Source organism: Anabrus simplex, chromosome 1, assembly GCF_040414725.1.
Source record: "Anabrus simplex isolate iqAnaSimp1 chromosome 1, ASM4041472v1, whole genome shotgun sequence".
Classification (NCBI taxonomy): domain Eukaryota; kingdom Metazoa; phylum Arthropoda; class Insecta; order Orthoptera; family Tettigoniidae; genus Anabrus; species Anabrus simplex.
The window spans coordinates 1006623562-1006645329 of NC_090265.1; the positions used below are offsets into that span (position 1 = coordinate 1006623562).

Consider the following 21768-nt stretch of genomic DNA (forward strand, 5'->3'; position numbering starts at 1 on the left):
GTTCAGGAATGGAATGAATCTAGCGGCGAGGTTAGGAAACATGCCGGTTGCCTAAGCCTGTCGCACTCCTCTGGGGCATTGATTAAGGAATGATTAATGAAATTAAATGATACTGAAGAGTGTTGCTGGAATGAAAGATGACAGGGAAAACCGGAGTACCCGGAGAAAAATCTGTCCTGCCTCCACTTTGTCCGGGATTTGAACCACGGTATCCAGCGGTGAGAGGCCAGCATGCTGCCATCTTAGCCACGGAGGCTTCCTGGTGCATACAATACCCCTCGACATATACAGTACAGAAGAAGACCGTACGATAAAAACTTGTTTGTAATGTTCCAAACCGATTGCATATAAGGAAACGTCATGAATAAAAGCATTAGCAGCTACGTCTACAATAATTTTTTTTAATTTTAGAATTTGCTTTACGTCGCACCGACACGCATCGATAAGAAATGCCTAGGAGTGGGAAGAAAGCGGCCTTGGCTTTAATTAAGGTACAGTAATTTTCCTGATGTAAAAATGGGAAACCACGGAACCCACTATTTCGCGGATGCAAGATCCCAGCTGGGAGCCCCTAACCGCACGGCCAACTGTCCGGTATACTAACTACTGTACAATCCGTCTGCTGATTTCTCGTTGCGCTTCATGAGCATTTCCAAAACTATCTTGTCTTCGACATAGCGAGACTATTCATCTGATGACTTCTCCAAAGTTTAAATCAGTTGATAACAGAAGACCATGCTCTCGGAGTTCCTTTCTTTACTCATGCACCATCAACTGTCCAATGGAGCCAGATACTCGTCCGTCAATCCTGAGTTCTTGAGTAGTCACATGCTCGCCTCTTTGGGAGTGGTTCATACTCAGACTGTGAGCTGACTGCTTCTTGATGGCCGGGCTGAGTGGCTCAGATGGTTGAGGCTCTGGCCTTCTGGCTCCAATAGGCAGGTTCGATCCTGGCTCAGTCCCGTGGTGTTTGAAGGTGCTGAAATACGTCAGTCTCGTGTCGGTAGATTTATTGTCACCTAAAAGAACTCCTGCGGGACTGAATTCCGGCACCTTGCGTCTCCGAAAACCATAAAAGTAATTAGTAGGATGTAAAGAAAAAACTAATAATAAGAAAGGCTCCTTGTTGACGAGAAGAAATCTATTCATCATAATCGTAATCAGAATCAAAATGATTATTTTTATCGTCAGTTCCATCTTCATTATCAATATAGACGTAGTTGAAGCTAAGTATTTTGATGTCGTCGTTGACGTCTTCATTGTCAAGCTTTTCCTTGATTTGGTTGTCATATTAAGGTCTGTTATTAGTTCAAACTGTTTAATTCACTGTGTTATTAACATTCAAATAGTATTGATCATTGTTCCCAACAATGCTTAAATAAATACCGTCTCTATGGTGTAGTGGTTAGTGTGATTAGCTGCCACTCCTGGAGGCCCGGGTTTGATTCCCGGCTCTGGCACGAAATTTGAAAAGTGGTACGAGGGCTGGAACGGGGTTCACTCAGCCTCGGTAGGTCAAATGAGTAGAGGAGGGTGTGCTTCCCTCCTCAGCCATCCCCGAAGTGGTTTTCTGTGGTTTCCCACTTCTCCTCCAGGCAAATGCCGGGATGATACCTAACTTAAGGCCACGGTCGCTTCCTTCCCTCTTCCTCGTCTAACCCTTCCAATCTTCCCATTCCCATACAATGCCCCTGTTCAGCATAGCAGGTGAGGTTACCTGGGCGAGGTACTGGTCCTCCTCTCCCACTTGTATCCCACGACCCAAAGTTTCGATTTACCAATGTAAGGACCCACCTTTTAAGGACTGCTTATCCGAGGTAGTAAATGTGTGCTTGGTTCACTTGGAAGGACATGGGTTCGATTCCTCATCAAGAACTGGAAGAATTTAAAAGCGAAGTTTACACATCTGGAGAGACACATGACGCTGACGTTCTCCAAATATGCAAGTACGAGGTTTTTTTGGTGGGGGGGGGGGGTAAAAACGGGTTGGCCGGGCAGAGAGCTTACCACTCTATCCCACTTAGTTGCGGGGTTCCATATAGTAGAGGCCTTTACCTTCCGTTCCTAAGAAACCTCCGTAGTTTGTAAGGATACTGAATTGCTTGTTTTTACAGTCTCCGCCTTCCATCATTCCTACCTGACTCCCCCCCCCCCCCCTCTTTCCAGAACAGACGTTATCAAGTTTGAAATATCTAAGAAGTACACTATTCTCCCACGTTACATTAATTTTTCCTATTCACCTATAACCCCATTCCTAGAGGTGCCGTAACTATCCTTCTCCAAACTTCTATTAAGGTTATGGGGTTGAGAATCCTCTCATTTTCCCCTTGGAATATCACTCACTCACCATCATCACCACTACAGAATGCACATTTTAGTATAACTTAGAACGTGGTGCTAATTAAAATTTAACAATGGTGCTCCTGTGATAATTATTTTAGGGGGAGTATAACCAGGACACCATCCTCTCTTAACACTATTATCAGAGGCGAAGAACCCTTCGAAGAACGAGGGTATCTGCAAAAGGCAAAGAAGATCACGATTGAAGTGAAAAGGAAGGACTCGTTGGGCCTCACAAACGGAATGTTGTTAGGATTGGGCTAGAAATAGTTTACCAAAGTAAGTCGAATAGGAAAGATGAAAGCGAAGAGATGGGCAGAATTATGGGAACGAAATGCCAGACTCAGCTAGAAGTTTCACGCTCTTAAGTTGAGAAGTCCTAAGGTCCCCTTCCTACTCACATCTCACCACAGGTAGACGATGCGTGGATGTTCCCCGAGTCACCTCCTATAGAGACCTGTGTGGTGAAAGTGCTAGTTCGCACTAGGCTACACGAGAAGTCTGGGACATCTCAAGCTCGTTGTCCTTCTTGAAAATGGGACGCACTGTACTTATAATAACGGTATAGAGCATTTTAATGGACATTCACACGTTGCAGCGTCAGCACATCGGGAACGGGGTTAACGTCCTTTATACATTACGCATGCCTCAAGAGGTAAAAAGTCAAAGAAGTCTAAGTCCTATGACCAGACAGTCCATGTGGCAGGCGATTCTCCGATGGGGAAGGTGCTGTTGAGGTACTGACAAATGACATCACGAATGATATTTTTTTTTGCTGTAGACACACAACATGCTGCACATACATTTCTTTATCTGGAGTCCAGTGCTGTCAAAATGTGGAGTACGACCACCAAGGGGGCATGAAATACTGGAAAATAGGGCGCAAGAAACTTTATTACAGATGAATATTAAAATGGGCGTCATTTATAATTATATAGATACAATTTTACTTTGAACTTGACAGTAAACAAATAAACAATTAGCTGCAATGTCCGTAATTTGAGAGCCAGAGTTCACCAAAATGGATCTCTCGAATCTAGATACAGCATAATCATTTCCTCTACTCTCTCAGGGTGTGTGAATGAAGCTGTGTTCTGGTACATCGACTAAGGACCTTACCTAACCCATCGAAAACGATTGAACGGGTGTGAATTGCACCTAGATAACTTATGAACACTGATTGAAAAAATATATATATTCTGATATAACCATAATTCGCGCAGGTCATTTCACGACACACAATAAATATAAAATAGAAACACACTCATTAAACAATAACAAACCGAGCCCGATAGCTGCAGTCGCTTAAGTGCGGCCAGTATCCAGTATTCGGGAGATAGTAGGTTCGAACCCCACTGTCGGCAGCCCTGAAAATGGTTTTCCGTGGTTTCCCAATTTCACACCAGGCAAATGCTGGGGCTGTACCTTAATTAAGGCCACGGCCGCTTCCTTCCCACTCCTAGCCCTTTCCTCTTCCATCGTCGCCGTAAGACCTATCTGTGTCGGTACGATGTAAAACAACTAGCAAAAAAAAAAAAAAAAAAACAAATGCTGGAACATTCTCTCTATCTACAATAAAATTGTCCTGCAATAAAATAATTTGCGAAATGCAGGGAGAAATGAATTACCATTTGTAGCGAGACCACCTACAATTCATATATGCCCATTTGCTTCTGTGTAAAACACAAGTTTCAGAATTTCACAATCGACACATGGCATACTGAATTGAATTCATTCATTTAATACTCTATCGATTCATTCATTTTATCACTGGGTTTAATCATACTTTCACTTGAGCAAACAAGCGCTGCTTATCTGTGTCTTGGAACCGTGTTATGGATTATTAAGCACTTTTACCCTATACCACATATTTATTGCTATCCATAGGTAAAAGGGTAACTAACTGTCCGTCTATGTAAGACTGCTATAGAAAGTACTGAACGAATACACATGATTTCCTATAACGAGATATGCGACGAAATACAGATAGGCCGTAATCACTAATGGAAATGGAACACTAGACTGGGTCTGATCACACATTCACGTTCCCCCTTCCACTCGCCATGACGTACCCCGCTTGGGCTGTGGCTGTCCAATCATGAGAGGGAGATTTACCGCGCTTAATCTACAACGTAGTCGTCCTGTGAGCCACACCTTGAAATAGAACTTTCGGGCCTCTAGATGTTATATACAACACCGAGCCCGATAGCTGCAGTCGCTTAAGTGCGGCCAGTATCCGATATTCGGGAGATAGTAGGTTCGAACCCCACTGTCGGCAGCCCTGAAAATGGTTTTCCGTGGTTTCCCATTTTCACACCAGGTAAATGCTGGGGCTGTACCTTAATTAAGGCCACGGCCGTTTCCTTCCCACTCCTAGCCCTTTTCTGTCCCATTGTCCCCGTAAGACCTATCTGTGTCGGTGCGAAGTAAAGCAATTGTAATATATATATGCTATACTGACGTCAACCTTCAGGTTGCGTTATAGACGCAGACGTAACTCCTAAAGTTTCTATGTTATCAATACTTCCCAATACTATACAAAATAATTTACGTACAGGATCCAATATAAAGACCTTTAAATTTCTACTGTTTGCCATTTAACTAAATGAATACACAAATAAAATTTTTTTTTTTTTTTTTTGCTAGTTGCTTTACGTCGCACCGACACAGATAGGTCTTATGGCGACGATGGGATAGGAAAGGCCTAGGCGTTGGAAGGAAGCGGCCATGGCCTTAATTAAGGTACAGCCCCAGCTTTTGCCTGGTGTGAAAATGGGAAACCACGGAAAACCATTTTCAGGGCTGCCGATAGTAGGATTCGAACCTACTATCTCCCGGATGCAAGCTCACAGCCGCGCGCCTCTACGCGCACGGCCAACTCGCCCGGTAAAAAAAATACATATATTATAATGCGTCATGATAAATATAATATGTTGTAATAGTGCAGGGGGTGTGAATTATGTACAGTCGCAAGGGTTTGATCAATAACTTCTGTATTTTGACTTTTAAATATTTAACTTTATTTGCCGAATTAAATTAATACCTCATGTTAATACATTTAAGGTATATTGTTCAACTGCAAGTGTAAAACTATTTTTATTGTAGCCTTAGTATTACGATACTCGAAAATTGGAGACAACGAACTGCTACGTAGAATGAATATAAACACAAATCAACACCTAAGAATGAAGACATTGCCACTCAATATTTTTTCTGAAATTTAGATATTTGGACTGAAAATTGAAAATGTCGTATGCCAAACTCCCCAATGACGAAATTTAGTAAAAACTGAGCTAGTGACCAGTTAACTAAACCACGTATATCTGCGGACGCAGAATCTGGAGTGAAATACCCGAAAATGATTAAACATTTCAGATTTATTTGTCTGTGATAATGATTATTTCATCAAATTAAACAACTAATCAAAAATCAAGTTGTCAAATTATCTGTTGAAATGAAGTATTTTCAAGTAAATATGACATTATTTCCCCCTTTCCTGCAATATGATTTACACTAGGGTCTCTGAAAATGTATTGAAATATAATGAAATTATTGCAATTCTCAACAGAGACATTTTTTTTTGCTATTTGCTTTACGTCGCACCGACACAGATATGTCTTACGGCGACGATGGGGTAGGAAAGGCCTAGGAATTGGAAGAAAGCGGCCGTGGCCTTAATTAAGGTACAGCCCTGGCATTTGCCTGGTGTGAAAATGGGAAACCACGGAAAACCACCTTCAGGGCTGCCGACAGTGGGGCTCGAACCCACTATATCCCGATTGAGACGGTTTGAAAAACTTGTATGTTAGTAACACGCATATTAAGTAAACATCTCGTAAATTGTCTATACACCGGTACGCATATTTCTCAAATACTATTCAACATACGCGAATTATCAGCTTATGTATTGAGAGAGATTTTGGAATCTAACGAAAAACAGGTAATTTTTGTTTTTCCTGTAAAATTAATGAAATCGGACATAATATGAGATCATCATTCTTAGGTGTCGAAATAAGCTAAATTGAAATTGAAATAATTACTTTAATTTGGTAAAATAATTATTCTAAGGATGGAGGACTTTTGTACTTTCACTTGCCAGGTAGACATGGATATGATATCTGAGAACCATTCACCGAAAAGATTGTACATAAAGTGGTCTGGCGTCGTATGCAGTCCTATCGTTTGCCTCGAGACATGTTCATAGATCGAATTTTGTTCCAAAGCTCTAAAGTACCCTTCTACTCTTCTACTCATTTATTTATTGCTTCATTGTATCTTAATTCTAACATGAGTTGCTTTATTCATTGCAGATAACACCATGGTACTCTTCTTTGAGTCTATACTCCTCGACGTCCTAGCAGCAATAGGAGTTCTGCTGCCTACACTGTACGTGTACTTCACTTGGAATTTCGATTACTGGGAGAAGAAAGGCGCTCACTTCGTAAAGCCTACACCTTTCTTCGGTAACATCAAGGACAGAATCCTCGTCCGCCTCTCTACAGGACAATGGTCAAAAAAGCTATATGACGAAAATGAAGGACACAGATACGTTGGAATCTTTCAAATGCGTGAACCAGCACTTCTGCTTCGTGATCCAGACCTCATAAAAGACGTTTTAGTTAAAGACTTTCAATCTTTCCATGATCGAGGATTGCCGGTGGACGAGAAGAACCAACCACTAAGCGCTCACCTGTTTAACTTGCCAGGCCCTAGATGGCGTGCACTTCGAGCTAAGCTCACTCCAACTTTCACGTCCGGTAAGATGAAGATGATGTACCAGCTGATGGCAGAATGTAGCGAGGAACTTCGCCAACACCTCAAAGACCCAGCTAACCGAGGGGAGGAGCTTGAGATGAGAGAGGTAATGGCTCAATTCACGACGGATATCATTGGTTCGTGCGCCTTCGGTCTGCAGATGAACTCTATGAAGAATTCTGAATCCGAATTTCGTCGAATGGGGCGAAAGGCTTTCGAACCATCACTCAAAAGTTCGTTGCGACGATTGGTTCTCCTTATGCTTCCACCAGTTGCAAAAATTCTTAAACTTGGCTTTGGTGATCCTGAAGTGGCTAAATTTTTCCTCAATGCTGTAAAAGAAACCGTAGAATATCGAGAGAAGAACAACATAATTAGAAACGACTTCATGAACTTGCTCCTTCAGCTAAAACATAAAGGAGAGGTGGAAGGTGACCAGGATACAACCAAAGAGAGAGAAGAGGTCGGTGACAAGGAGAAAATGGATATTAGTAAGTAACTCATCGTCTGCGCTTTACATTTTCCTAACATTGTCCTTATATCTTAGGGTCAGCACGATACCTGGATTGAGTCCAGTTTACGGCCGGATGCCCTTCCTGACCCAACACTAAGAGAAGGCATGTATTCACTATTGCGTGTTTTGGTTGTGGTTGGTCGTAAATATGTTCTGTGTAGATTGAGAGTTGCGAATTTATGCTCAGTCCCTGAGCCAGAGTTATTAATCAGAGGCAGCTAAAATTCCTGGTCTGGCCGAGAATCAGAACTAGGACCGTCTAAAGTAAAGATCGCTATGTTGACCACTCATCGAACGAGGCAGGCAGCTTTGATAATTTAATGTAGGAATGTTAAACATCAACGCTCACAGAGAGGGTGTTCATATTTATGTAATTTCTTGTGAGTATTTTCCCCTTCTCACCTTAGTCAAGACGCTCCAAGTTGAAGTTTCAACATATTGTTTCAGAGAGGGAATGACGTAAAATCCGGCTCCTTGGCTGAATTGTTAGTATTGAGCGTTCGGTTTAGAGGGTCCTGGATTCGATTCTAAACGGGTTAGGAATTTTAGCCGGGTCTGGTTTCTTCCTCTGGATCGGAGACTGGTTTTTGTGTTCGTCTTATTACACTTCTCTTCATTCACACACAACAAACCACACTGTTAACAGAAACAAAAAATTGTAAATGCCTAAATCTACTGACGGATGGTGTTAGAAAGGGCATCCGGCCGTAAAAGTGAGTATGTGAGAACCTATGAAAGAGGAAGAGCGAATGACCCAGAATATCCCCTCAAACTTAGTTTTCCCCTTTTAATGTATGCACAGTAGTCTCGCACTTGTATTGCACTTCCTATGTTATAGCCTCACCACCCTCGTTAACGACCGCCAGGCCTTTGGTAACATCAAGTGACAATGTTAGCAGAGTACCAATACCTGCTTCTTCTTATCGCACCAATACACTGCGTTCCATTGTCTCACTCTCCGTAGGCAATGTTGCCGCAGCTGCTGTCGTTTACATGCCCACTCCAAGTGGACTGAGTCTTCCAATATTTGAGGTCCATGGAGAAGCGATTTTCACAACAACTGTTGCTTGTAGTCCACTGTTTCCGTTTATATTTCTGGTTAGCCACAGGATCACACAAGCGTATAAGTAAAATTGGCTATAACGCATTCTTTGGAACTTGCTAGGAGATGCGGACCAAGGTGGTGATTGGTGGTGATTATTGTTTTAAGAGGAAGTACAACTAGGCAACCATCCTCTATATAACACTAATCAGAAAGGAAAACATGGAAGTGATCCGACACTTCGAAAAATGAAGATATCGGCCAAAGGAAGACAAGGGTCACGAAGGAGTGAAAATGAAGGACTCCCTAGCCCTCGCAAACCTAATAGCGTCAGGGTCGGAAAAGAACAAGAGTTAACCAAGAGAGGTCGGATAGGATATATGAAAGTGAGGAGCCTGGCACAAGTAAGTGGAAGCAATGCCAGGACTCGGCTAAAGGCTCCGTGATCGCCAACCCACGCTCCAATGTTCAGAGCTCCTGGGGCCCCTATTAGTCGCCTCTTACGACAGGCAGGGGATACCGTGGGTGTTATTCTACCGCCCCCACCCACAGGGGGTTGCGGACCTAGGGTTGCCATATGCCATGGATTTCAGTGTCAGACTGTGATTTTCTAGAGTAAGAAGAACATCCGGGTCGAAAAGTCAATAGTCTGTGATATTTTATTGTAGCCGTTTAGAAGTTTTGGAAGTCAACATCAGGTCATTTAAATTTGTCGCTAATTATCTGAAAAGGGCAATTTGTTTTACGTCGCACCGGCACAGATAGGTCTTAAGGCAACGATGGGATAGAAAACGGCTATGAGTGGGAAGGAAGCTCTGGCCTTAATTAAGGTACAGCCCCCAGCATTTGCCTGGTCAGAAAATGGGAAACTACGGAAATCCACCTTTAGTGATGCCGACAGTGGGATTCGATGCAAGCCACGCGCCCCTAACCGCACAGATTACTCGCCCGGTGTGTCTAAAAGAAGGCATCACAAACCAAGGTCACAAAGGTATCAACGCAGCGATATTTGAATGGCCAGTCATCTTTAGCGAAATGCAACAGTCGATAATGTCTGAAAAGAACGAGTGACATTACAAATGCCTAGGGCATAACAGTTTGTAGTAATTCATGTTCTAGTCATTAAATGAAGTTGATAGGACTAATGTTATTTTCTTATAATAAATGCTTCCTTATATCGGTCGTACTAATACAGCAGGTAAATTATGTCCTAGTTTTAACTCTTCAGTTGCGACCATGTCCTAATTTTGAACTTCCGAATTATGCAGACATGGATCGCTTCATGTGTTGCCCGTTGAAGACGATACTGTACTAGTATTACGAGACAACGAATAGAAACCATCAGCTGTGTAGGTGTCGTATCCTGATTAGTTGATCGCGTGATAGAACAATTAATTATTCCTCCCAGCGTACGAGTAAATAAGCCCATACTTTAAAATTCTCCTTGGTGCATCATAATAACGAGATTGTATTGAAAGAACTCTTGCAGGTCTGTTCGGGTGAAGTGATGTGGTTCACGTATGATTAAGGCACCTCTGCATAATTTTTGAATAGCTTTGTGTAAGTGCGTAATAGCCGAAGACTGATTTGTTTGGATAATGTCATTCTTTATTTCTTTTCGTTCAGTGGACTTGAAGTACTGAGTATTCTTCTCATCGAGTAATTTGGCCGCACGGTACGTATCGTGGAGCTATGGGCTTGCATTCGGGAGATATTGGCTTCAACTATCACCGTCGGCAGTCCTTGAAGACGGTTTTCCATGATTTCTAATTTTCATACCGGACAAATGCTGGAGCTGTACCTTAATTAAGACTATGGCAGCTACATACCCAATCTTAGCCCTTTCCCGTCATTGCGTCGCCTAAAATCTTCAATGTGTTAGTGCGACGTCAAACTACTAGTAAAAAACATCTGTCCAAAAACATAGCTTGTATTCCATACACGTGTGACGACTGACGTGAGAGTATAGAAGCAATAGTTATTCTGACAATCAAGCACATTTTATTAGCACGCCCCAGTTAATCGTTCCTTAACTATTCCACAAATGCAGATGGTACGAGAGAGGTTACTTGGTACTCGCGTAGCATGTGGTTTCGAATCCTCTACCGGCCATTCTAGAAGTGACTTTCCGTGGTTTCACATTTCAACTCCAGGCAAACGCCGGGATGGCACCTTTTTCAAGGCCATGGCTTTCTTCCCATTTTACAACCCCACACAATGGTACATCCATGGGGTGGACCGGCAAAAGTAGCTACAGAACGGGTGAGCCAAACGTATCCTTGGACAATCCCGGCACTAAAAGCCATGCGGTAAAACGTTACATCCGGGATTCAATGCTACGGCGGGTTGATGCTAACGGAGGGCATTTGGAACATTTCATGTAAGGAAGAGTTCCATGTGGTATGCGTGTTCATTCTGTTCGTGTGTGTTTCCCATCATTAATGTATTATGTAGAGTTGTAGAAAATGAGTTCTTACACGGAAATAACGCGTCTTCGGGCCCATGTCCATATAACATATTTTCTTCTACGTGTGAGGAACGTGTCATGAAGCTTTGGTGGTACCTTATTGTTATACACTGCATAAGCACCGTATCTATCTCATGACACTCACGTACGACGTCAAGAGTAGGAGACGATCATAATTATTTGAAGCAAATAGACATAACAAAAAATCAAACCAAACCCCATGGCACTACAGCGTTTGACGTGCCTTGGCCTATCAGTGACCGCTGCTCAGCCCGAAGGCCTACAGATTACGAGGTGTCGTGTGGTCAGCACGACGAATCCTCTTGGCCGTTATTCTTGGCTTTCTAGACTGGGATGTATACATACAGAGTGTGACAAAAATGTACAGCACTAATTACAGGACACATTCCTTATACATAGGTGAAGAAATTATGTTATTTGAAAATGGGTCCGAAAACGCTTTTTCATGTTACGCCTCATTGTCTCCAATTCATTAATCATGGGAAACGTGCCATCATATCACATGCAACTCTTTCTCGCAGATGTTCAATATTCCCTCCGTGACCTTTGATACATGCTTGCCAAGGTCGTACTGATCACTGGAACAGTTGATGTTACCTGTAAACAAGCAATGACGTAAGTCTCATGGCAACAGGGACATGTAAAACAAAACAAAACACTGGCAGTGCACCTACGATACTGACACCGTTACCAGACGCAACAAAGAGTGCATGTTTCCCATGATTAATGAATTGATGAAAATGAGGTGTAACATGGAAACCAGGCGTTTCTGGACCCATGTCCATATAACATAATTTCTTCACCTATCTATAAGGAATGTGTCCTTCAATTTTTGCCGTACAATTTTGTTACACCCTGTATACTGAACCATAGTCTACCGCGATTTGATGCTGAATGCTGATGTGAATTGCAAACGAAGTAAATTCTCTTTATTTTATTGTACATTTTACTAACGTGCTCCACCCATATTAGGGTAGTATCAAGTGCAATATATAAAATTTTGAGTGGGTTTCGGAAGAATTTTCTCTCAAGTTTCTTTCATGTACTTCTTCACGCAGTTAAACATATTCCGAGTTCTTTAATTAAAAACTACAGTATTCAACTTCAAGTTCATAAATAAAGTGTCATCATCAGATAATGGAACAGTGTGCGGCTTACAGTTCTCGTTAACATAAAGAATCAAATGAAAAAGGCCAGTAATAAAACACTGTCGTGCTCTTTTTTTTTTTTTTTACAATTAGATGAGATGTTCACCAGAACATGAAATGACCTAGCTCGATAGCTGCAGTCGCTTAAGTGCGGCCAGTATCCAGTATTCGGGAGATAGTAGGTTCGAACCCCACTGTCGGCAGCCCTGAAAATGGTTTTCCGTCTTTTCCCATTTTCACACCAGGCAAATTCTGGGGCTGTACCTTAATTAAGGCCTCGGCCGCTATCTTCCCACTCCTAGCCGTCTCTGTCCCATCGTCGCCACAATACATATCTGTGTCGGTGCAACGTAAAGCAACTTGCAAAAAAAAAACCTTGAATGCTACAATATTAAAACTGACAGCTACCGGCATATTTCAACATTTCAATATTCAATACATGAACTATTATTTAGATACATGTAAAATTAAGCAGAATCAATGGTTAACTGTCAAGTAATAGAAGATCGGTTACATGATAATACAAAGAGTAAAATTCATAAACTCCATAAAATTGTTTATAATAACCTTTGTTATTTAACTGTCGAAATATTTTGACTTCATGGGGTGTGAAATATTATTACATTTTTCGATATTGTTGATATAAAATAACTGTGCTGAGTGTTTTCATCGTAATTAGGAATACATTATTCATACTTAAAACTAATTACAGCATAAATTGATATGCATATTAACTATGATGTTACCAACAGCGAAAGAGCTAACCCAAATTAAAGCTGGAAACCAAGTTTCAAAACACATCTATGGTATGTAATAGACAAATCATGCGAGAAATTACTACCGTCTTAAATTACAGCTGAAGTCTGTGTACCTACAAATAATTCACACGACATTCATGACTACCTAACGAATACTAAGGTCGTAGACCAATGAAGGTTAACCGTTATATGAAGAAACTATACCTCATTAATATACATTTAAATAGGAAATATTTTTGCTAGTTGGTTGTTTTACGTCGCACCGACACAGATAGATCTTACGGCGACGATGGGACAGGAAAGGGCTAGAAGTGGGAAGGAAGCGGCCGTGGCCTTAATTAAGCTATAGCCCCAGCATTTGCCTGGTGTGAAAATGGGAAACCACGGAAAACCATTTTCAGGGCTACCGACAGTGGGGTTCGAACCTACTATCTCCCGAATACTGGATACTGGCCGCACTTAAGCGACTGCAGCTGTCGAGCTCGGTAGGAAATATTAAACTGTAATTGCGGCTGTAAAATGCGTATTTTATAGCCATCTGGATAGAACATGGTATTGTTAAGAACAAGGCACAAACACTCGGACCTACCCACGATCGACCCTAGTAGAACGACGGAAGATTGGAATTGACAACACTCTCGCTATTGCCGTTGTCATAGTTATCCGCGAGAGCTGAACAGCTGTGCGGGTACAAGCAATACTACGGAATGATTATTGGACAAACATATACCGTATATACATGTTTAGGAAAAGTAAATAGAAAAATGTTGTTTCTGTTTCATTTCGTCTATACGTCAAGTTGTTACAATCGGCTACCTCTCGGCTACCTGTGCAAGACGCGCATATGATCGTGAGAAAATTATTTGATAACAGCTATGCAGCTCATTGTAGGAGTGAGGAACATGGAAAGATCATGCTGATTCTAGTAAAGAAAAATTCATAGCTTCCTTTTCATACGTTACTACCCTCAAATAATACAAATTGGTGGTTAAATAATTATTCCGGTACATTTAATCATATATACATACCCGAGTGTAAAGTGAATAAGAATCAGTGATATTATGTAATTAATATTTTACACACACACACATTTAACATACCTTAATAAGTAATCTATGTTGTTTCTGTTCCATTATATTGCTACTGTCGAGTAATAAAAGTAGGCAGTATATTAATACATTATTAATATGATGTGAGTAGAACCAAATACAGAGGGTTATGTGATGCAGAAGTGTAAGCTATACTTCTATAACATTGTTACAGTGTAGGCCTGTAAACCCTAAGATACACCACACATAGACTGCATGTAGATACTTTACTCCTAGTATAACAGTTCTCTGTGTTACTGGTACATCAGGACATGTTTTTTACTTTACTTAAGTGACTGATGGCAAATCAGGGATAATTATAGGCAGAGGTCCAGATGCCAGTTTAAATCTATCCCAGCGGGTGCTCCTTCCATTCTCTAGGCGAATCCTTATTTTACTCTACTTTAATAATGTCACCTTTGTGAAAATAGTTGATGCAAACCACATTTCATTCTGAAGGTTTCAGGTCTTTTCGCGGAATTTCCCTAATCCAAGCTTGGCGCAGATTTTCGTCACTTGAGGACCGAAACACTGGTGTGTAGCCTCCCTTACTTGGATCATTTGCGTTACAGTTGGGGATGCAACATATATCTGTCACTAGCATGGTGCCAAAATATTCATTTCTGGAAAATTAAAGTTTAAACTGTGGAGAAGGACATTATGATGATTCAAATTTTGTAAAAATACATTATTAATATTTTTACAATTATCTTTACGTCGCACTGACGCAGATAGGTCTTATGGTGACGATGGGATGGGAAAAGCCTAGGAGAGTGAAGAAAGCGGCCGTGGCCTTAGTTAAGGTATTTGCCTAGTGTGAAAATGGGAAACCACGGAATACCATCTTCCAGGCTGCCGACAATGGAGTTCGAACCCAGTATCTCCCGGATGCAAGCTCTCAGCTGAGCGCCCGTAGCCGCGCGGGCAACTCGCCCGGTAAAAATACATATTTAGGCTTACTAAAGCACACTCCTCAATGTGTCCTCAATTAGAGAATGCGTTTTTATTTTATATCACTAGGAATTTAAACTCATCTGTAAGGGTAATACAAACGCTACTAGCTAGAGACTTTATTTAAATGTGCTAAGAACAAAAATGCGTAAATGTAGGTGAATAATGCTGTGATATAAATGAGAACACATGGAGACTGAAAAGTCACTTCGTGTTCCCACCAGATGCAGTGGCAATCGTATGACTGACAAACATGTTGCCAACCTCGGTCTTCCGACAGTTTGCTACAGTCAACCATCACTCAAGTCGTAAATGGCGCATAAACATGGCAGCTCTATGGTTAAACATGAGTAGATTAAAAAGTGATGAGATGTGATGTGTGGCTTCCCGAGAGGCCTGGAGCAGGTCTAACTAGTTGATCCCCATGGATGACCTGCGCGTCTGGCTGATGATGATGATGATGATGATGATGGGGTAGGAAGAGGGAGAAACCCATTGGCGGCACACTCCCTACTTCTGTCGAAAAACACCAAGGAGTCTGCTCAAGACTTAAATATCTCCAGCTGACAAACGAACAACCGTCAACAGAAACGTTACCAGTTACAGAGACATCTGGTGATTTAGGTAGAAAATTGGAGCCACTTGATTTTCGGAGTCGGCCATTTGTGACCAATCAGTGCTAAGCTATGGAAACCGCTCTTTTTTCTGGAATGTGTCTCACAAAACGCATTTTCTAAGGAGTGATAGCGCCGGGCTGAGTGCTGGCCTTCTGACCCCAAGTTGGCAGGTTCGATCCTGGCTCAAATACGTCAGTCTCGTGTCGGTAGATTTAGTGTCACGTAAAAGAACTCCTGCAAGACTCAATTTAGGCACCTCGGCATTTCCGAAAACCGTAAAAACAGTAGTTAGTTGGACATAAAATCAATATTATTATTATTATTATTATTATTATTATTATTATTATTATTATTATTATTATTACTATTATTATTATTATTATTATTATTATTATTAAGGAGTGATAGTGTGATCAGTTCAGCACGGACTGAAGTACAGTTGTGAATCCGCAGTTAAACATATTACCACGTTTAGCAGCTAAAGCACAACATATTGATGAAACATATTACCCAGAACTAATTATGAGTACTGTTAATTTTCAGGATATTAAATTAATCTTTTTGCTAATGACAACTCTATTCACAATTCTATATAGGCTATACTTATTTCTGTGTACTTTATGTTACTTCGACAAAATAGGGTATCTAATTTAACCTGTTGGTGGAATGTGTAACGTCACTTCATTAAGATCAAAGTACAGATTTAAGATATTTAATATTATTACCATATATTCACAGAGATGACAGACAACTTGCTCGCTGCCCAAGCATTTGTCTTCTTCCTGGCCGGGTTTGAAACCTCGTCTACTGCCATGAGTTTTGCCCTATATGAACTTGCATTACATCCAGAGATCCAGAGTCGTCTGAGGGAAGAAGTGGATGCCGTACTGAAGGAAAACGAAGGCAACTTGACGTATGATGCACTACAACAAATGCAATATTTGGATCAAGTAATTTCAGGTATGTTTCTGCATGCTTAACATAAATCATAAAAGCAAGCTCATCTCGGTACATGCCATGGATTCTTTAGAGAAGTAGAAGATAAAGGATTCCATTTTTCGTAACTTGGTTGTAAGCTGTGTAGAGTGGTAAGCTCCATGTGCAGCCGTCTTTGCCTCCTGGAGTTAACCTGGTACTTAACTCTTGTGTCAAATGAGTGAACCCCAGGAATTTTTAACTATTTCAGAATTTATGTCTCCTCTTTACACTTTTCGACTTCGTATCAGGGAATCGAACTCATTCTGGTGGACCGAATACGCTTTTACCTGCTCGACTAGGCAGCTCCCTTAATATCTTCACCCTGAGACGAAATCTGGGGCATTTTTAGTTTTTTGTCCAACCCTTGTCCCGTTTCTCTACGGAGTCAGGTATGAGGTGAGATGAATTTGTCGTGGCGGTTTTTATGACCGGATGCCCTTCCTGACGTCAACCTCATCAGAGGAGTTAATGTGATGAAATGAATGTCGTGATATATGATAGTAGGGAGAGAGTGAAACCCGATGCCGGCGCATAGCCTACTCCTGTCGAATAGCACCAAGGGGACTGCTCAAGGATTAACGTCTTCATCCGACGGACGAATTACCATCAACAGCGTCATATGCCCTCACTCCATATGAGCACTGCGGAGAGGTTTAGAAAATCCTGGCTTTTGGCACGCAATTAGAAATTGTATATCACCACCACCCCTACCCTTCCGGCCAAAATTCTGATGGTGAAAATGTTTTCGACCAACGGGACTCGAACCGGATAACCACGGTGTCAGACCGTTTAGACTTCAGCGTCTTAACGATCATGGACACCAGGCGGGCCTTGGGACATTTTTAGTAACATGTTAATAATAAAAGAAAGATAATGCGCCAATGAGACCCAAATATGTTCGCCTCTGTGGTGTAGTGGTTGGTGTGATTAGCTTCCACCCCCGGAGGCTCGGATTCGATTCCCGGCTCTGCCACGAAATTTGAAAATTGGTACGAGGGCTGGAACGGGGTCCACTCAGCCCCAGGAGGTTAACTGAGTAGAGGTGGGTTCAATTCCTACCTCAGCCATCCTCGAAGTGGTTTTCCGTGGTTTCCCACTTCTCCTCCAGACAAATGCCGGGATGGTACCTAAATTAAGACCACGGCCGCTTCCTTCTCTCTTCTTTGTCTATCCCTTACAATCTCCCCCCCCCCCCGCAAGGCTCCTGTTCAGCATAGCAGGTGAAGCCACCTGAGCGGCGAGGTACTGGTCATCCTCCCCAGTTGTATACCCCGACCCAGAGTCTGAAGCTCCAGGACACTGCCCTTAAGGCTGTAGAGGTGGGATCCCTCGCTAAGTCCTAGGGAAAAACCGACCCTGGAGGGTGAACATAAAGAAGAGGAAGAAGAAGAAGAAGAAGAAGAAGAAGAGACCCAAATATAATGTATTAATATCCACCCCTTAGTCCCATCTTGTGATACGAGAACGGGCATGAGGTGAGATAAAATTATATGGCATGCTTTTACGACTGGATCCCCTTCTTATCGGCAACCTCAGTTAAGGAGCTAATGAAAATGAATTGAATGATGGTGAAGCTGGGTGAGGAAGTGGGAGGAATCGGCTGTGGTCTATGAAGAGGATTTGTCTCGGCATTTTCCTGGAAGTGAGAATAGGAATTAACAAAATAATATACTGAGGACAGTCGACGCACGGTGGGATTCGAACCTACTCGTCTACTACAGGGTCTCTCAGACCGAACGCTCGGTGTTTGTATTCTGCGCCACGGCGCGGCGCGGCGGCTGCCTCAGCCGAACCTACGTCGTTTAAGAGTGTGTACAATCTTATACGACATCTTCCGCCTCCGTAGCGTAACGGTTAGCATTATTAGCTGCCGTTCTCGGGGGCCCGGGTTCGATTTCCGGTACTGCCAGAAATTTAAGAATGACAGGAGGGCTGGTATGTGGTTGAAATGGTACATGCAACTCACCTCTATTGGGGGGGGGGGGTGCTTGGAAAATCTCCATCACCTCGGGATGAGGACACGAGTTTGCTTACTTACCTTATAAGAGATTCTAGAAGTGTCGTCCTTCCTGGGTTATATTGTATCTGGTAACCACATTCTGGCAGACGCGAATTAGTTCTGTCACTGTAATGTTTCTGATTTCATTCGTAATGTTTTCTTTCAGTACCTCCAATGTGTAAGTATTTGATCGATACATTTTTTCTTTCAGTTTACCCCACAAATAAAAATTGCACACTGTTACACCTGGAGAAGGATGTGGAAATAGACCAGTACTGATCACTCTGTCTGCACACACTTCCTAGAATGTAAGATAAGAATCTTCCGCTGTATGAACAGGGGCTGAATCTTGTTGAAACCACCCACAAGATTTTTCTTCTTCCCTTAACTGGTAGAAGAACGGCGTCAAAATGTCATCTTGGTACCTCTCCTCATTTACTGTCATCTCGAAAAAATAAGGCCCAATTATTCGTCTTGCACACCAAACACCAGTCTTCCTATCATAATGAGGGACTTTATAAACACCACTAGGATTTTCTACACACCAATAGTGAGAGTTATGGCTGTTCAAACGACCATTAAGATGAAACCAGAACTTTTACATACGAAAATACGGTTTTAGTATAATAATTGTCTCACTATGTTAGCAGCTGAGATTAAGACTGGCGACTGAAGCTTGCCAGGTCGAACACATTCAGGCTGCTTGCAAGGTCAAGAAGTATGCGCGCGCCTCCCATACTGCAGCTGTCGTAGCTCATAGTACTAACACCGTGCGTTCGGTCTGGGTTTATATGGGAGACCATGTAGGCTTCCTAGCACCAATGAGTTAACATGAGCGGCTACTTCGCTCGGTAAATCCTAATAGAGAATATTATTGAATGTTATTAGAAAGCTTTTATTCACATGGATTCTAGTTCAGTAACGTGTAATTAGGACCATTCAAAAACGTCGGAGTTAACACTCTGTTTGTGGCGTTCTGCTATGCACACTGTGAGTCATTAGTAGCTAGTACTTCGATCTCATCCTTGTTAGTATCCATGCTTTCAGACGGTCCTAACTAGGCATTGCACTTGCGAGCTCTCTCTCTCAAGTAGGTTCCTTTTCATGTTAAATTAGGCAGCCTACTGTTTATCTTGGCCAAGTTAAGCACACATTCATTATCTAGAGCAGCCTCCGTAGCTCAGGTGGCAGCGCACCGGCCTCTCACCACTGGATACCGTGGTCCAAATCCCGGTCACTCCAAGTGAGATTTGTGCTGGACAAAGCGAAGGCGGGACAGGGTTTTCTCCGGGTACTCCGGCTCTCCCTGCCCTCTTTCATTCCAGCAACACTCTCCATTAACATTTAATTTACATCTATCAGTCATTTATCATTGCCCCAGAGGAGTGCCGCAATCTTCGGCAGCCGGCACATTTCCTATCCTCGCCGCTAGATGGGGTTTCATTCATTGCATTCCTCACCCCGTCGAATGACTGGATACAGGCTATGGAGTTTCATTTTTTCATTTCATTATCTAGGGATATTCCTACTATTCCTCGTCAGGCTCCAAAATTAAAACCTTTGTATGTTTGTAATTTCAGTAGTGTTTGTTTTACCGCATGCCCTATTCATGATTATTTGAAAGCAGAATTTGTTGCAATAAAATGGCTAACGTTACAGGCGCCAAACGGTATATTTGTTTTGGTGATATGTCCTTTCTACCATGTGATTTAATCATGTGTTCACTTTTTATATTTCCTGTGGAGTACATTAACACAAAAATGACAGCAAGAGTTTTCTACGTGGTTCTGGTTCATGCCTCGTAAATGTGAACTTGCGTTCGGGAGACAGTGGGCTCAAGCCCCACCGGTGACAGCGCTGAATATTATTTTTCGTCTTTCACATTTCCACACCAGGCTACGACTGCTTCCTTCGCAGTTCTAGCCCTGTCCTATCCTCTGGGAGTTTTAGGAATGTTGAGAATAGCGCAAACATCCAGCTCCCGAGCCAAAAGGTATAGCCATATATCATTAAAAACCGGTGACCAGGAAGTGAATCCAACTCGGGAAACTTTCAAATATCCTGATAGGAAATACTAGGAAGTTCGAAAATGTACGCGTGATATTCATCCATCTCATGATTATAAAACGTTAAGTAAACTAAGAGTGATAAGGAAACGAAACTATTTTTACCAGTTAACTCAATATCAGTCGTATAGAAGAACGCTCCATGCTGAAATCTAATGACATTTCCTGTAACTTAATGAATTACACAATCATTTTTCTAATATTTTCTCTGCAGCCAGTATTTCTAAATTAAATGACGAGGACAAAATGTATATAAACGACACGTTTGATTGTAGTATTAGTAAAGAAGAGGTGATTAAAGCAGTGGGGACACAATGCCTGGATCAAACCTCGTATTAGTACATGCGGTCAAGGACGATACAGCTTATGATGGCATCATAGCTTGTATTGCTTCCAGGATGTTCAATACCGATAAAGTGTCAGATTTTAAGAAGAAAGCTCTAACTATTTTTATTTACAAACAAGGTGATCGGGCACAAGTTGGAAACTGGTGCTCAATTTCAATCTGTTCAGGTGTTCAACATGTTAAAAAGAATTATATTGACGTATTAGGAATTATACTGCCTTTAATCAACATCAGAGGAGCTTCACATCATCACCCGGCAAACGCTTTAACACCTCTGCCATTCTGTCTGAAATAATTTTAAAATATAAGAGTGCCTGTATTGGTTTATTAGACATCATAAATGCGTTTGACAACAGTGGACAGTATTATCTAAAAATTAAAACTCTCCATCGATATGTACAAATGTTGTAATGGCTTTGCAGGAAATAAATTGAACACACGTTCACACTGAAATGAAAACCTACAACCTGTCTTCCAGTCTTTGACCAGGACAGGGATGTAATGAATGAATCAGGTTGTTATTACGATGGGGTCACCACTCCCAAAGTGATTACTGATAGATGCTATGAAATGAGAATGGAGAGTGTTGCTGGAATGAAAGATGACAGGGAAAACCGGAGTACCCGGAGAAAAACCTGTCCCGTCTCCGCTTTGTCCAGCACAAATCTCACATGGAGT

The 21768-nt window shown here is 41.9% G+C and overlaps 1 protein-coding gene across 2 annotated transcripts in view; it reads left to right on the top strand.

Moving 5' to 3' along the window:
* Window positions 1-21768, top strand: part of LOC136875591 (probable cytochrome P450 6a13) — a 51627-nt gene that overhangs the window by 15074 nt on the left and 14785 nt on the right. For both annotated transcript variants that reach the window (XM_068225326.1, XM_067149136.2), the window contains exons 2-3: window positions 6651-7586; window positions 16440-16661. In XM_068225326.1, the coding sequence (XP_068081427.1) occupies window positions 6659-7586; window positions 16440-16661 (1150 nt within the window). In that variant the 5' untranslated portion in view covers window positions 6651-6658. The remainder of the gene's footprint in view (window positions 1-6650; window positions 7587-16439; window positions 16662-21768) is intronic.